Genomic DNA, 17,101 nt, shown 5'->3' with positions numbered 1-17,101 from the left:
CTTACTCTCCTGGCTTCTCCACATTCTCCACTCATGGATCATCCTGGTTAATGCACTGATAACCTAGTTTTCAACAGAAACATACAGGTTAGATTAATGAGATGTTAAAGAATGGCAACTTTAAAGGAAATTTTCTATTTTTAATATGTTGTACCAAATAGTTGTAAAGAGCAAAAAGCCTACAGTAGCTTCTGATTTTCAAAAACAAAGACCAAAATTTTACTGGGGAAAAAAAAGATCTCATACAACCCAAACCCCCAAATCAACCCAACTGAGATTTGACATGAGATCTATATTAAATGAAATTCCACACATTGCATTTAACTCAGTTGCTGGAGGACGTTCTCTCAACGTGAGTAGAAACAGCACGGAAATAACACGTGTCACGGAAGCAGGTTTGAAACCTTTTATTGAACAGGCAATGCGTTGTGCAATAGTGAGGGACACAGATGCCAAGTGGAAAAGTTTAAAAATTAATTTTGGAAAGAGTCTGTGAATTGATGAACCCTGCTGTGTTCCTTCCACTCCTTCTTGGAGTAGCTGCCTTCAGGAAAACGGACCGTGTTATAGCTGCTCTTGGAAACGGCATCCCTGTTTTACCATGAATGTCATGCCTAACAGTAAACATGAAAGGAGAAGATGGGCTCCACACGCAGGACAATGGCCAGAGACACAGCTGATCTCAGATGGAGGCGCAGACACACGTTCTCTCGGAAGGCCCTCCGAGTTCTGCATCCACGCTTCGTTTGCAATTCCTTCCCTGCCCGAGCCTTCTTTACCCTGGGGATTCTGAAAGACTCACATTCATACCTGTGGGCACAGAACCTCGTTCCTGGCCCTTTTCAATGGTTTTCTTGTCTTCGGGCACCTCTGGCCCAGGCCCTTGGCGATGTGTCCGTCCAACTTGTCTGCCTGGTTTCTTCCTCTTCCCCGAGCTCGCTCTCCCGTAACCTGATGATAAAATCACTCAAGTTTCACAGTTTGTTTGCCTTGATTTAGTGGCAGTTTTAAAGAAAGTGACCCGTCAAGATAGTGGACATTCTTTACCAGCACACTGTTAACCTATTTTATAATTTGGGGCATGTCGCTCCAAGCTTGTGACTTCTTTCTGGCAAGTTCCATCCAGGATGGCTGGTCTGTGCTGGCATAGCTGGCCCTCTTCAGCTGATGCAATTCTTTCTCCATCATCACTGCCGACTGGGCTGCTGGAGAGAAGACAAAACAAACGGAAACGTGAGAAATGAGTTTGGATTTGCACTTAAGCCTCCTGCACGCCTTTAAACTACAGGTCCAAGGTCTTAACCGTGGTCTCAAACATAAAGCCCATACACTTGTAAAGAAGATTTCAGCGTGGAATAACTTATGTGCTAAAAAGACTTCAGAGCAGGCTCAAACAGTTCCAGTGATGCAATGAGGTGAGAGAAATTTTCACAATAAAGCTGCCAGAACTGTGTGTGTGAATATTCTTAACACTGCTGAACTGTACACTTGAAAAAGGGTTAAGATGGTGAATTCTGTTATGTGTATTTTACCACAACGCAAACTAAATCTAAAAATACTGATACATGCCACAACAAAGATGAACCTAGAAACATTATGCTCGGTGAAAGAAGGCAGGTACAAAAGAACACATATTTTATGATGCCATTTATAAGACATGTCCCAAAAGAGGCAAATAGAGAGACAGAAAATAGAGAGCTGTGGGGTGGGAATGGTGAATGACTGTAAATGGGCATGAGATAGCTTTTTAGGGTGAGGGAAATGTTCTAAAACTGGACTGTGATGGTTGGACAACTCAGTAAATAGATACTCACTGAACTGTGTGCTTAAAATGGGTGAGTTTTTTGCCATGTAAATGATTATGTCAATAAAAGCTGTTTTAAAAAAATCAACGTGGCAAGTAATTCAGAAAAACAAAACAGAACAAAACATGGCAGGACCGGGCTTCCCTGGTGGCGCAGTGGTTGAGAGTCCGCCTGCCGATGCAGGGGACACGGGTTCATGCCCCGGTCCGGGAAGATCCCACATGCCGCGGAGCGGCTGGGCCCATGAGCCATGGCCGCTGAGCCTGTGCGTCCAGAGCCCGTGCTCCGCAATGGGAGAGGCCACAACAGTGAGAGGCCCGCGTACCGCAAAAAACAAACAAACAAACGAACAAACAAAAAAACCATGGCAGGACCAAACCCGGAAATGCATTTCAAAGTGTTCAGTACTATTTTCGGGTTTCATACCCAAGTTCTGATGGGACAAGGAGATCCCTCTTTGCAGCCCCTCCTGGAGGTGGAGCTTTGTCCCCTGCCTCTGGTCCACAGTGGGCTTGGCAGGGGCCATCAGGAAAGACTTGCTGCGGACGAAGTCGGCTTGCTTCACGGACTCCTGTGAGGACGTAAGAAAGACACACGCTGTCCTGTCACCTGAGATTCAGATGGGGACAAACCTAACCAAAGACAATGAGCCACGGGGTTTTTCTGCCAACGTGAATCATGCTACTGGCACTTTCTCAGAGGAGCTCTGCTTTGGGTACTGGCTGCCATCTGGCCTCCAGGATGCTGGAGTCCACTCGTGCAGGCCTCCTGGGCACACACAGGCATCCTGGCTTCTGCCCTGTCCCCAGCCCTGGCCTCAGCCCCAGACGTCAGGCAGCAGGGTTCCATTGGAAAGGCAAAATTAACTGTGTTTGGAAATAGTTTTTGAGACTTTTATGACACTTGGTATGATCATGGATGCCGGGGTCACTGGTGAATATTTGTTTTATGAATTCCCTAAGCCTGCAGGAGGGTTTCCAAGCTTGGGTACGATTGTGGTTTTGGTTAGAATGGAGAGAAGCAGGTTCTACTGCAGCCTCAGGCTCACTTCCCCGCATGGCTGAAATGTGCTTTGGGATTTACCATGGCAACTGGGGGAACACAAAAGCTGTGAGTCTCAGCCTGCTTCTAAGAGCAGTCGTTTGGGTTTGGTAACGCTGTTTTCAGTCCGGAGTGTAAAACGGAGCCCCAGGTTCCAGCCCTGCAGTCCTAGGTGAGGAATAAGGACCCCAGCGGGTGGCCAGTGTAGCAGCAAAAGCAGAACTCGGTCATTATTGCAAAATGAGTCGAGATGGAGCTGTTGACATGGTCGCCTAGCGTCCAACTGAGAAGTTATTTTAACCCCGGTCCATCTCTCCAGATGCTGAGCTGCGTTGCCAAGGAGGCCGGGAGCACAGGGCTGTCTCCACTGCCTGAGTGATCCATGGCTTCTCTGACGCCTTAGCCGCCCAGCACATGCATAGGGCAGACAGCAGCAGTCATCACAGGCGACGGTCCCTGTAATGACCGTGCAGGGCATGAGGCCATCATGGGGTCCCGGGTCCCAGCCCCGCCAGGGGCTCTCCCCTGCATCCACAGGGACAGGGAATGTTTGCTCTAAGCACCTGGGTTCTCTCGGGCGCCTTGGCTGGCCTTCCTGTGTCAGACTTCAAGGTTCCGGCCCCAGGCTTGTCTTCCTGGCTGGATGGCTGCTCCGGGGCCCCTCGCCGCTTCTGTCGCCCGACGGTGACCCAGGGCGGCGCGGGCTGGCCGTCGGTCCCAGGCCCTGCTGCCTTCTCTGTGGGTAAAGACACAGGTTATGCAAAACAATCCTAGTCACCTTCAGCCCCCCTGTGGCTTCTCCCACCCAGAGAGCACGGCACAGGGGCTCTGGGAGACAGTGGCAGGGAAGGAGGTCTGGGAACCTCTCCGGTGACACTAGTACTTTGTTTTCAGGGACTTTGTTTTCTCAGTTAAAGACAAATCAAAGAGATTATGCTCCTCCAGTCTGAGCCACAAAGAATCAAATGCAACTGCTCCTATACACACATTTTAAAGTCACCTTCCTCCTATGGGATACCTTAGAGAATGAGATAAGAGTCAGTACATAATAAGGTCAGGTTTCTTTAATATAGGCCTGTCACGCTAGACCAGTACATACTACCCAATACCCAATTGACCTGGGATGTTCTTCTTCTCTTTTCCTTTAGAAATTATAAGCACAACCTTCCCTTGTGGAGACTGACACCAAAAGTAAGCCGTGACTGTTTTCCTTGATGTTCGGGAGAGAAGAGAAATAATGCCTTTAAATCCAAAACATTTTGCTCAATTTCCTTCCATGTTCGCAGTGCTTATTTTGGGCAGTAAAACTGTAGGTCATTCCCCCCCTTCCCTTGCTTTTTGACTCTTCTGTATTTTCATATTTTCTATGATGAGAATTTATTATCTTCATCAACAGAAAAAAGAAGCCAGTTTGCTTTTTTCAAGGAAATGGAATGATTAACTAAGTGGCTTCTCACAGGTCTCTGGAAAGCACCCTGAATCCAAGGGTTCCCCATGAGCTGTCCTCTCTGAATATTTGCCAGCCAGCCCACAAAGCAAGTGGACGGTTACCTCCATCCCCACCCGGCTCCTTCCTGCTTCCCGTGTCCACAGGGCAGCCCCGCCAGCAGGTACAGGCCACACCCGGGTCACAGCCACACGCAAGGGCGGCCAGGGCGAGTCAGCGCCCTCATTCTTTGTGGCCTGACAGATGCCACCCCTTGTTCTGGCTTGTTCAGAATTTTACTCTATTTGGTTTGGCTTCCGCCTCCAGTTCAACGTGGAAGTCCTCTTCTGCCAGTCCCCTGGTCACCAACGAGGGGCGAGGCACAGAGCCACCGACCTGCCAGCTTTGGCCTCTCGGCAGGTGGAGAGAAACCTTGGGCTTCACATGCACTGACCTGTCCTTGGCCCCTGCAAACCCTGCTCCGTCTCCTCAACTTACCCCCTTGTCCCCTCCGGCCTCTCAGGCTCTCCCTGGCCTCTGACCACTTCCCCGTTGCTTTGCAAAACACTTGGGTCTCCCACAGCTCAAAACAACAACAACAACAAAACATCTCCAGGAGCCTCGCCACCCCCTTGGAGCCCCATTCTCGACCCTCCTCTGCCCTCAACTCCAATGGCTCCTGCCCGTGTCTCTTCAGCTCATCCTGGATCCTGACACAACGTGAGCGCTACGCTCTCCATCCGCCCAACCACTGGACCACAGATCAGAGGACTCTCCCATCCTCCGGCTACTTTACCCCTGAAGCTCGGATGTGGCCATATAACCCATCCTGGAGGCCTGTCCACCTTGGGCATCCCCTCTGCAGGTCCCTGCTGGACTCTTGCTCCTAAACCTGGAATTTCTCCTTGTTCCCGACCCTCAGCCTTTTTTCTCTTCTTCCCCAAATGTTCTCTGTTCCACTCCTGACCTTCAACACTCAGATCTGCTCAGATTGCTTCCAAATGTGTAATCCAGCCCTACGTCTATTCTTAGCCAGAGCCCAGCATTTCTACTCCCCGTCCGCCTTCCTTTCTTCCTCCCTCCCATTCATTCATTCACTCACTATTTGCTATGGGCAGGATTGTGTTAAATGCTAAGGTGAAAGAATATAAAAAACCTGTTTCTTCAAAGAGCTCCAAGTCCAGTGGAGGAGACGAAGCAAAAACAAGTCACTCAGTGGAAACTGGAAAATGCTACACTTCACAACGTGCTGTGTAGACACAGGGTAACACTGGTGGGTAGGGCCTGAGGATGCTGTCTGTGGTTGGGACCTGGAGAAGGAACCTTCTAGGCTGGGCAGAGGGGTAAGGAAAGGCCTCCCACGTGGAGCGGGCAGAAGACAGAACTGTCAGCACGCCAGCCCAGAGGGGCTGCAACGCAGGCTAGGCCAACTGAGGGGGCCTTCCTGGCCTTTTTCTTATCTATAACGGGGAGCCACAGGGCTTTAAACCCTGGGTGTACTCTGGAGGCTGCGTGAGGAGTAAGTCTGAGCAGGCGGACAGCGGGCTGGAGGCGGGGGGCGAGGAGGGAGGCTGTGGCCACGGTCCAGGACAGGCTGTGAATCGGATCGGGGCCCTGTGGTCCTTGCCTCCCATGTCCTCCGCCTGCCTTTTGTCTGTGGAAAACCTTTAGCCAAAGAACAAGTTTACTCCGAGAAGTGAGAAAATGCAGAAACAAAGAAAAACAGTCAAAGGGGACCAAATAATAATAGTTGAGTCAGTAAGCAAAGCCAAGGACCTATAGCTCCTCCTCAAGGGTTACAGATAATATTCTGAGCCGTCTCCTGTGAGCTGTCTTATAGATACTGAAACCCTCACCAGGTGGAAGTTCCATGACACAAGCTGCCACAATTCCAAGAACTGGCCTCAAAGACATGGAAACAAACCGACCCCAAAACCAAAGATTAACTGTACCTAAAACAATCAAGATGACGCTGGTCAGACCACTGATGACCAATTTCTCAATGACCGTCAGAGCTGCCTGTGCTGTTTCTGCGTGTAGCCCCTGCGCTCTGTCTATAACAGCTCTTGCTCCCTGACTGTCAGTGGGGGGGAGTCGGCCTTTGGACAGGTGCCCCCTACCCCAGTTGCTGGCATCCAAAATAAAGCAAACTTTCCCTTCCACCAACCTGGCCTCTTTAATGGCTTTTGAGAGGAGAGCAGCCGGACCCCGCTTTCGGTTGCAGTTGGACACTGGCACCAGGATGCCAAGTTGGCACCCGGATGCCATCTCCTCTATGAAGCCTGTTCTGGTCACTGAGCTGGACATGCTCTCCCTCCTAATCCTCTGGAACTCTATTGAGACATTTGCCCCCACACATCTGCCAGATGACCGTCCACCCCACTGACATATGCTTTCCTTATTATTATTTTTTTAATTTGTTTATTTTATTTATTTATTTTTGGCTGCATTGGGTCTTCGTTGCTGCACGTGGGCTTTCTCTAGTTGTGGTGAGTGGGGGCTGCTCTTCGTTGTGGTGCACGGGCTCTAGGCACGCAGGCTTCAATAGCTGTGGCTTGCAGGCTCGGTAGTTGTGGCTCACGGGCTTAGTTGCTCCGCGGCACGTGGGATCTTCCCGAACCAGGGCTCGAACCCGTGTTCCCTGCATTGGCAGGCAGATTTTTAACCACTGCACCACCAGGGAAGCCCTGACATATGCTTCTGGTCATTAGAACTTATTTACTAAACAAACACATGCCAGAGACTACATACCAAGTGCTGTTCTAATATCAGCTTATCTACAATGTAATTTTACGTTTTCTTTCTTGTCCAGAGAACCCAGTGATTGCCCGGCACACAGAAGGCAGGCTGGGTGGCTGCGTATTTTACAGAAAGTCTGCATTTCCCATCCCTCATTCCAGAGGGTCCTCACAATCTGTCTTTCTGGATTTTTCTTAAAGGGGCCCTTTCACTTCCTCTTAGATCTTTCCTTCATGCTCAGTGGCTGGTTGTGCCCTCTGCTCTCTTTTGGCCCCAGATGTCTGGTCACACGGTCCTCCCAGCAATACCCAGCACGTGCTGGGCTTTGCTGCACCACAGGGAGACTGGAGAGAGGGCTTCGACTAGGGCTTGAAACTCACTACTTCAGTCAACAAGATATTCTAATGCTTCAGTCAAGACTAAGTGTACTGGAGACAACATTTCCATCCTGGGCTTTAAATCAGAGGCAAATGGCGGCTGGCTGTGCAAGGCCAAGGCGGCCCCGGCATCTCAGCGCTCCAGCTGGCTGCCCGGCCCCCGGGGGCTCAGTGTCGGGCTCCTGACACTGCTGTCGCTCTGACCATGACGGCACTGACACGGCTCTGATGAAGTCCTACGCCATGCAGCTGGATGACCCATATGAGCCAAAAAGAGTCTTTTACAACGCACTGGAGAAAGTTGTATGGAACAGGGCATAGGCAGCGTTCCTACAGATCGTGGGGAGAGGAGGCTGGGGACCCCGAGGGTGGGACTCTAACAGGGATCTACACCCCCTGTGACAGCCAGGACACAGCTGGGACTCGTCAAGAACACCGTCTCCTCGTGGAAACAACCTATGTGTCCATCGACAGATGAACGGATGAAGAAGATGTGGTGTATATACACAACAGAATATTACTCAGCCATAAAAAAGAATGAAATAATGCCATTTGCAGTGACATGGATGGACCTAGAGGTTATCATACTAAGTGAGGTAAGTCAGAAAGAGAACGACAAATAACATATGATATTACTTATACGTGGAATCTAAGATATGCCACAAATGAACTTATCAACAAAACAGAAACAGACTCACAGACATAGAGAACAGACTTGTGGTTGCCAAGGGGTGGTGGAGGGATGGAGTGGGAGATTGGGGCTAACAGATGCAAACTACTATATATAGAATGGATAAACAACAAAGTCCTACTGTACAGCAAAGGGGACTACATTCAAAATCCTGTGATAAACCATAACGGAAAAGAATATTAAAAAGAATGTATATAAATGTATAACTGAATCACTCTGTTGTACAGCAGAAATTAGCACAACATTGGAAATCAACTCGACTTGAAAAAATAACTTAAAAAAAAGAAAAAGAACACCGTCTTCTGAGTGAGAGGCAATGAGCTGTACGATGTAAACCACCACCGCTTCTTGCCCTCTGGCTAAGAAAATAAAGCAGATACTCCGCCTTAAGCTAACATACAGTAGGACGGCAGGCTTCTTACACCTCGTAAACATTTGGTAGATGCTGCCGCTTCTGGAGCAGCAATTTTAAAGAATCTTCTCCCTTTCAGAAAATATCTTTCTTGTTCATAAAAATACACACGCACAATGTAGAAATTCAGAAAGCAGAAGCAGAAAGAAGGAGAAAAAAGTTCTTCATAAATCAACACAGCCCAAGAGAGCTGTGTTAACACCCTGGCACACAGCTTCGAATCTCTTTTGTTACGTTGCCATCTTAAAAATGCATCTCCACGGCTCATTCCCAGCACTTCACAATATCCTCTGTGGATGGAGAGGCCCGAGTTTGCTAAGATTTCTGCTCTGAAGTGCAAGCATCGCCAGCATTCGTGACGACGAGCTGAGGCCAGAGCCGTCCTGTTTCTGTCTCCCCTCCAGCCCCTCTGCCATCACCCTGGTTTACACGGAGGTGACCGTGTGCCCGGAGAGACACTAAGGGGACCGCTGGGGGTGGGAAGGGGACCCTGGGCACACATGGGCCTCACCCACACTGCGGGCTCCCTGTATGAAAGTTGAAGGTTTTTTTAAAAGTATTTATGGATCTACTGTCAGTCTCACCTGACACGGACAGCTCCTGATCTATACAAGCGGGCAAAGCCTGCTGTCGCTCTGTATCGGTTCTGGCTGTGAGCCAGGCCGTGCGATGCTACCAGAGAACTTGGGCTTTTAACGCTCACGTGAGCATTTGTAAAGCCGTGCCGAGCATTTTAAGAATGAGAAAGGGTTTCTGGCAGAGAAAGCCCCCATTTTTAATAATTGCCACGCGGCTGTGTCCTAGCTCCACCTCCGAAGGAAACTTACCATTCCTTCCTCTGTTCATCCAACAAACACAGTCAGCCCTCGTCCAGGAATTCTGTATTTGACAATTCGCCTACTCGCTAAAACGTATTTATAACCCCCAAAATCAATAGTCCTGACCCTTCATGGTCATTTGCAGACGTGCACAGAGCGATGAAAACTTTGAGTCCTGGGATGAACACGTTCCCAGCGGATGTGGAACAAGGGGATGCTTCTTTCATGTTTCTGTTCTCAGGCTGTAAACAAGGGTCCTTTCACAGTGTACTTAGGGTCACATTTTTTGCACTTTTGTGTTTTTTCTTGGTGATTTTACTGTCTAAAATAGCCCCCATATCTACTGAAGTGCTGTCAGGTGCCCCTAAGCACAAGAAGGCAGTGATGTGTGTTATGGAGAAGACACGTGTGTCACACGAGCTTCATTCAGGTGTGAGTTATACTGTTGTTGGCTGGGAGCTGGATGCTCATGAATCAACAATACATATTAAATAAGCTGTCTTTAAACAGAAACACACATAAAACAAGGTTATGTATCAATCACTTGAGAAAAATGTTGTGATTGCGCGCTCACAGGAACCTAACCCTTTATTCCCCCGGAGCGATGGCTCACGACTCGCTAATTCAGTGTTTGCGGTGACTTTATAGAACACAGCTACCGTGAAAAACGAGAATCAACTGTACTGGGTGAGCACAGGCCCCGTGGGAGATGCTGAGTCTACAGAGAGGAAGGATGTCTCTAACCCAGTGCACCCCTCCAGCGCAGGCACGCAGGCTCTCCTACCAGAGCGACCAGGGATAGAGGGGTCCTTTCACTGCTGACACGTGGCCACCGTCCGGGAATGAGTTCTAGAGCCCACTGGAAGGGGCACCGAGGGGCCTCCGGGCACTGGTCTCATTCTGTTTCTTGGTCTGGAGTGTGTTCCGTGTCTGAAAATCCATTGAGCAGCACGTGCCCGTCTCTGCATGTATGTCATTCTCCAATCAAAAGTAAAAGACCAGAACAAAAACACAAAAGCCACTCTAAGAGAATCACAATTCACACAGTGCTTGGACAGTGACCTGGAGAAGGATCCAGCTCCCCTCCCATCCACTTCACTTCCCTGCGGGCCTCCACGCACCTGGAGTTCCGGGACCATCTGCTTTTTCGACTGCTGCCCTGCACCCCCCTACTGTTGCTTTTCCATTCTCCAATGGTTTACCCTGAATCCCTCTTCTGCTTCCATTTCCTCTCCTAAATAAGACCACAGATCAGCAAGGGCAGAGAACCTGCCTCTCTAAACTCAGTGGCCAAATGCAGCTCTCAGGGAGGAGAGCCACTGCATCTGAGAGTCTCTTTCTCGGCCACCAGGGCAAACCGGTCCTTACCCCTTTCCCTCCTTCTAAGTCAGGAGGCACTGCTGGGATCTCGTCACCCCAGCTCCCCTGAAACCTACCTTCCCTTGACCTACTCATTGACCTAATTTGCATGTGCAGGGCCGGGCATCTGATCACGGGCAGACATGTGTACTGGGGGTGGGGCCCAAGGGTCAGACACTTGGCCAAGCTCTTTGCTTGAGTTCAGGGGCTAAGCCTGGGCCTCAGCATGTGAAGGCTGGCAGACCTTGTCCCGGTGTCCAGCCTGAACCCCACACCTCACGGTGGCGACCAGGAAGCCAGCGGCAGGCTCCAAGGGTGCAGAGCTGTGATGGAGGAGCTTAGATTGAAAGTCCATTTGCTCACGCACCACTGTGTATGCAATTAAGACCGTCTCCAAGCAGAAGGCAATGACCAAAGTCCTTCTCTGAGTACAGAGACAGCTGGTCTCCATTACCTGCCAGGTGATATAACTGGGACCTTATAAGCATATGGGGATGGAAAGGCACTGTAATTCGAAAATAACTTTGAGCTCAGCAAAGGAGGAAGAGTAGTGAAACTATTATATTACACGGCATCCTCCTACAATTCAGAATGTAAACAGTCACCCCACCTTGGATTCCTGGTGGCTCTCCAGGAACAGCTGGGATTCTGTCTCGAGTGGCCACCGAGTGGCCAATCAGTGGAGGGATGGCTCTTGTCCACGGAGCTTGGATCTGCCCTCCTCTATTACACCTCCCCCTCCCAACCCCAGACAGGTAGGGACCTTTCCCCAATTCATCACTCAAGAAACGTTAACAGCTAAGGGTTACTAGGTCTCGGTTTTCAGACTAGTATCACATTCATAATGACCCTCACAACTCGCCTTGTAACGTAGAATACTTTCAATCCCCATTTCAGAGATGGAAACACAGAGTCTCACTGTGTAGAGGACTTGCTCAGGGTGACATGGCCAGTGTGTCACCAAGGGGGCACTGGACACAGGCCTCTGGATCCCTAACCTTCATTCACTACATCGCACACCGTATCATATTAAGGGGAATGACCCCACAACCTTCCCACATGTCATTCCTTCCCATCATTGCTTATCATGGAGTGACAAGCAACTGTTACTCACCCTGGCACTACTGAGGCTTGGGGCTGGATAATTCTCTGCTGGGGGGCGCTGGGGGCCTGTCCTGTGCATCGTAGGACGTTTAGCCTCCTCCCACTAGATGCTGGTGGTATCTCCCTTCCTCGCACTGTAGTTGTGACATTTGACCACGTCTCCAGATACTGCCACGTGTCCTCCGGAGCACACAGCCACCCCCCGTTGATACCCCCACAACAGAGCATTATAGTGAAGACACTGGCCGCAAAGATGGTCTATACGGCCCCAAACGCTGCTTCCCCCCAGCCCCCCGGGTCACATGCCAGGTGCCTCTGGGCAAGTCTTTTGACCTAAGTTTCACCGCAGTCACTTCAGAACACGGCGTCACCTCTGGGCTGAGTCAGGGTTGTCTCCTGCCTCCTCGAATGCAGGGCATCTGAGCTGGGGGTGGGGGGCGGGTCCTTCCCCAGGGGCTGGGGGTCTGGGAAGGAGGGGGTGGGGGATAGGCAGAGCTCTCCTGTGACCGGCGCCTGCCACTGTCCAGGTGGGCTGTGTCCTGGGTGCGTCTGGCAGAGTCCCAAACTGACTCTGAGAGATTCCCACCCACCACCCACCCTGCCCGGCTAGCTCAGCTCCCCTCCACCCACACCGGCTCCTGTCCCCAGAGTCCCTGCGCCCTGTCCCTGTCCCGTGGGAGGCCCTCTCGGGATGAGGGAGGCTCCCCTGGTGCCACCCTGTTGAGCTGAGGACTCACAGAACTGCAGCTGTGACCCCTGCAAACGCTCTCTCTTCCTCTCCCCTCTTAGGACCCCTGTGTACACTCAGGGCGGTGGCGGTGGTCCGTGGCTCCCATAGTATTCTGCACACGTTCTCTCTGGGGTCTCACATCTACACAGCGGTGCCTGCAGCAGAACCGGGACAGGAGAGTCCATGCCCGCTCGCTGGTCCCCGCTGCCCAGAGGAGGTTTCAGTACCTCCTTAGGGAAGTATGACTTGTACCATGTGAGACTGTATCACAGTTGGCAGTGGAAATGCTCTTGCTGCCCCGTGAGTTACTACTAACCTCATTTTACAAAGGAGGAAGTTAAGACACAGAGGTTGAGAAACTCATTGGCTCCGAATCCCACAGCCCCTGAGGGGTGCACCTCAGAGTCAAGCCTCCAAACACAGGCTCTTCAATCTCCCCACCCAGCACCTGCCTGGCTTGCTTCCCAGCCTTGTCCCAGCACCTGGTCACACACACGCACGCGCGCGCGTGCGCACACGCGCGCACACACACACACACACACACACACACACACACACACACACACGGCTGAGGGCCACCCACTGCAGGCCAGGAGCCCCGCCCCTCCCCCAGGCACAGACACTGCAGAGGATCAAAGCCCCTGATGTTCTCAGGGACCAGGTGGCAGGGGTGGGGCTGGAGATATCAGAGGGAGGGAAGGAGTGGGAGATGGACTTGGGAAGGCAGAAATGTTGATTTTGGCCAGAACCTAAGAAGCCTTAAATGCCTCACGCAGGACTTTGAATTTTATTCTAAATATAATGGGAAGGCATCCGGACGTTTTAAAGAGGAAAGCTCCGCGGTTAGACCCATGACTTGGGAAGAGAGGGTGAGGAGAGAGTTGCGGGAGGAGGTGCTGCAGGTGTCAGGTTAAAGGTTGCTGAGGGCTGGCCTGGGTGCAGGTGGATAAAGACATGCCACATTAGGATGACCAGGACTTGCTGACCAAGGGGTAAAACATGACTGACATTCTTCATCCATCAGATTGAAAAAAAAAGAAATTAAAAATAGACTGATAACGCCTAGTGCTGATGAGGGGGCGGAGAAATAGTCTCTGCTCTGCTCTTAGAAGTGTAAACTGGTACAACCTTTACGGAGGGTCATTTGAAGTTGTGTATTAAATTAAAACTTCACAAGCTCTGTGAGCCAGAAAACCCACTTTTAAGAATCTAGCCTAGATATGGACTTCCCTGGCCGTCCAGTGGTTGGGATTCCACACTTTCACTGCCAACAGCCGGGGTACAATCCCTGGTCGGGGAACTAAGATCCCATAAGCCGCAGAGCGCAGTCAAAAAAGAAAAAAAAGAAGAAGACAAAAAAGAATCTGGCCTGGAGAAACAACTGTGTGAATACACACAGCTAAAACGAACAAGGAGGGTGACTGCACCACTGTTAGCAAAAGGAAAAAACCTCAAAACAATTGGAACTCCCTTCAGTAGGGGAATGGCTAAATAAAATATGGTACATGTACTCTGTAGCCCTTAAAAAGAATGAGGACAAGTGGCTCATTCTGATCAGAAAAGATGCCCAGTCTTTATTGTGGACTGAAAATTTCTAATTGCAAGCCAACATGCGTTTTTGTGATTTTTAAAAAAGGATTGCTGTGCCTATATATCAACATTGATGTAGCTATGACTGCAATGGCCATGGGGAAAGAACTGGGATGAATCTGTTAGTGTGGTTCCTTGTGTGTGTGTGTGTGTGTGTGTGTGTGTGTGTGTGTGTGAGATTAGAGAGGTTCAGAGGTGGGTGAAAAGGAGGCTACTACCTATTTTTTGTGCCATTTAAAAGATTATTTTAAAATTTACATATAGTGAAATGCATCTTTTCTGTCGTACTATGAGTCGTACAATGAGTTCTATGACTTTGAACACATGCTTAGATTCTTCCAACAACCATCACAAATGGGTTGCAGAACAATGTCAACACCCCACAAAATTCCCTGGTACTACCCCTTTGTAGTCAGACCCCACCTCTACTCCCAAACCCTGACACCTGCTGATCTGCTCTGTCTCTGTATTGTTGCCTCTTTCAGACATCATACAAATGGAATAATACACTTGATAATCTTTTGAGACTGGCTACTTTCACTTAGCATATGCATTTAAGATCCATCCGTTATCGTGTGTGTCAACAGTTCATTCCTTTTTACTGCTGACTCATATTCCATTGTGTGGGTTGTTTATCCACTGGCCAGTTGAGGGATATTTGGGTCGTGTCTGGTTTTTGGTGATTATGAATAACGCTGCTATAAACATTTGTGTTCAGGCTTTTGGTTAACCTAAGTTTTCCTTTATCTAGGATAAATACCTAGAAGTGGGATTGGTGGGCTATAAGGTAAGTGTACTTTTAATTTTGTAAGAAGCTGCCAATTTCCAAAGTGACTGTACCAGGGACTCCCCTGGTGGTCCAGTGGCTGAGACTCCACGCTCCCCATGCACGGGGCCCGGGTTTGATCCCCGGTCAGGGAACTAGATCCCACATGCCTGCCGCAACTAAGAGTCCACATGCCCCAACTCAGGAGCCTGCTGGCCGCAATAAGACCTGGCACAGCCAAATAAATAAATAAATAATAATAGAAACAAAAACAAAGTGACCGTGCTGTTGTGCATTTCCACTAGCAATGAGCGAGAATCCCAGTTGTCCTGCAAGCCGCTGGGCACACGGTATTGTCAGCATTTTGAATTTCAGCCATTCTAACATGGCTAAAATGAGATACTAATGTGATAGTATCTCATTATGGGTTTTTATTGGTGTTTCTCTAAGGGTTAATGATGGTGAATATCTTTCATGTGCTTACCTGCCATCTGTATATTCTCTCTGGTGAAATAACTATTCATCTCTTTTGCCCATTTTCTAATGTAGTTTTTGGTTTTGTACTGCTGAGTTCTGAGAATACTTTATATATTTTAGGTACCAGTCCTTCACTGGGTATATGGTTTGCAGATATTTTCTCATAACGCATAGCTTGTCTTTTCATCCTCTTAATGGGGTCTTTGGCAGAGCAAAAGTTTTAAATTCTTAAGTCCAATTCATCAATTTTTCCTTTCATGGATTATGCTTTGATGTCAAGTCTAAGAACTCTTTGCCTGGTCCTATGCTCCAAAAATTTTTTCCCTAAGTTCCTACAAGTTTTATAGTTTCATTTTACCTTTTAAAAAAATATATTTATTTATTTGGGTGCACCAGGTCTTAGCTGCAGCAATGTGGGATCTAGTTCCCTGACCAGGGATTGAACCCGGGCCCCCTGCATTGGGAGCACAGAGTCTTAGTCACTGGACCACCAGGAAAGTCCCCTCATTTTACTTGTACGTCAGTGAATCCTTTGAGTTAATTTCTGTATATGATGTGAGACTTTGGTCAAAGTTCACGTTTTTGCATACGGATGTTCACATGCTCCACAACCATTTGTTGAAAAGGTGAAGTAAAACCAAACGATATGGCCACATTTTTTACAAGGGTGCAAAAGTAATTTGCCTGAGCTCCATGGATCTGTAAATTTGTTTTTCCAAAATGTAGGAAGTTTTCAGTCATTATTTCTTCAGGTATTTTTTTCTATTCAAATCTATTTCTCCTCTTCTCTTGGACTCCTATGACATGAATGTTAGACTTTTTAATATTGTTGCTCGGGCCCCCAAGGCTTTTTTAAAAATCTTTTTTTCTCTTTGTGTTCAGGATGTTTTCTATCGATCTATCTTTAAGTTCACTGACCCTTTCTTCTATCATCTCCATTCTCCTAGTGAACTCTTCCAGTGAATTTTTAATTTCTGTTATATTTTCCTGTTCTAAAATTTCTCTTTGGCTTTTAAAAATAGCTTCTGTTTGTCTACAGAGTATCTTCCCATTTGTTTCAAGAGTGCTCACCCTTACATCTTGGAACCGTGGTATAACAGTTGCTTTAACATCTTTTTCTAATAATTCCAACCTTTGGATCATCTCAGGGTTGATGCTTGTTGATTGCCCCTTTCTTTGAGAATTCTTTTGGTTTTCATGGTACTCTGTAGGTTGAATAATTTTGGTTTGTATCCTAGACATTTTGAGTATTATGTTGAGACTTGGTCCTGTTAAAATTCTCAAAGGTTCTTCTGTGCTGATCTGCGGGTGCATCTCAGGGCCAAGCCCAGGATTTCATACCTGTATGTGAAGGACCCTTCTCAGGTGTTTCCCTTCTGTGGTTTTTCACACCCCAAGATTCTCTGGCTAGAAAGCCGGGATTCAGCCTCTGCGTTGCTCTGCACTCTTATGACCGGGACCACCTGAGGGGCAGAGTGGCGAGGGAAGGGAACCTGCAGGACCACCAGCACAACTGTTGAGGGGGTGTGGCTTCACTACGGGCTCTGCTAGCTGAGGAGAGTGATCGCACTGGGAGGCAAGCGAGGATGAGCGGATGTACACGGTCTGAGGAGCACTGGAAAGGCGGGGAAATGGAGGCCCAGGGTGTGGACCACACTTGCCAGGAAGGGACCATGAGGGTATGAATAAGGCTAAAAAGAAAGGCAGGTATGAACAAAGTTGCTTTTCTTTAAGAATAAAAGACCTGTGTGTGTATATATATATAT

The 17,101-nt window shown here is 48.8% G+C and overlaps 1 protein-coding gene across 1 annotated transcript in view; it reads right to left on the bottom strand.

Moving 5' to 3' along the window:
* Positions 1–1,062: 1,062 nt before the first annotated feature.
* Positions 1,063–17,101, bottom strand: part of KIAA1211L (KIAA1211 like) — a 121,133-nt gene continuing 105,094 nt past the window's right edge. Inside the window, exons 8-11 of the mRNA XM_029231380.1 lie at positions 11,877–11,900; positions 3,410–3,573; positions 2,232–2,376; positions 1,063–1,202 (exon numbers count right to left, since the gene is read on the bottom strand). Of these exons, the coding sequence (XP_029087213.1) occupies positions 1,063–1,202; positions 2,232–2,376; positions 3,410–3,573; positions 11,877–11,900 (473 nt within the window). The remainder of the gene's footprint in view (positions 1,203–2,231; positions 2,377–3,409; positions 3,574–11,876; positions 11,901–17,101) is intronic.

The sequence above is a fragment of the Monodon monoceros genome, unplaced genomic scaffold (assembly GCF_005190385.1).
Source record: "Monodon monoceros isolate NGI ecotype Baffin Bay Population unplaced genomic scaffold, NGI_Narwhal_1 Super_Scaffold_19, whole genome shotgun sequence".
NCBI lineage: Eukaryota > Metazoa > Chordata > Mammalia > Artiodactyla > Monodontidae > Monodon > Monodon monoceros.
The sequence above is the reverse complement of the archived record's forward strand: the minus strand, read 5'-3'. Positions and strand labels throughout refer to the sequence as shown.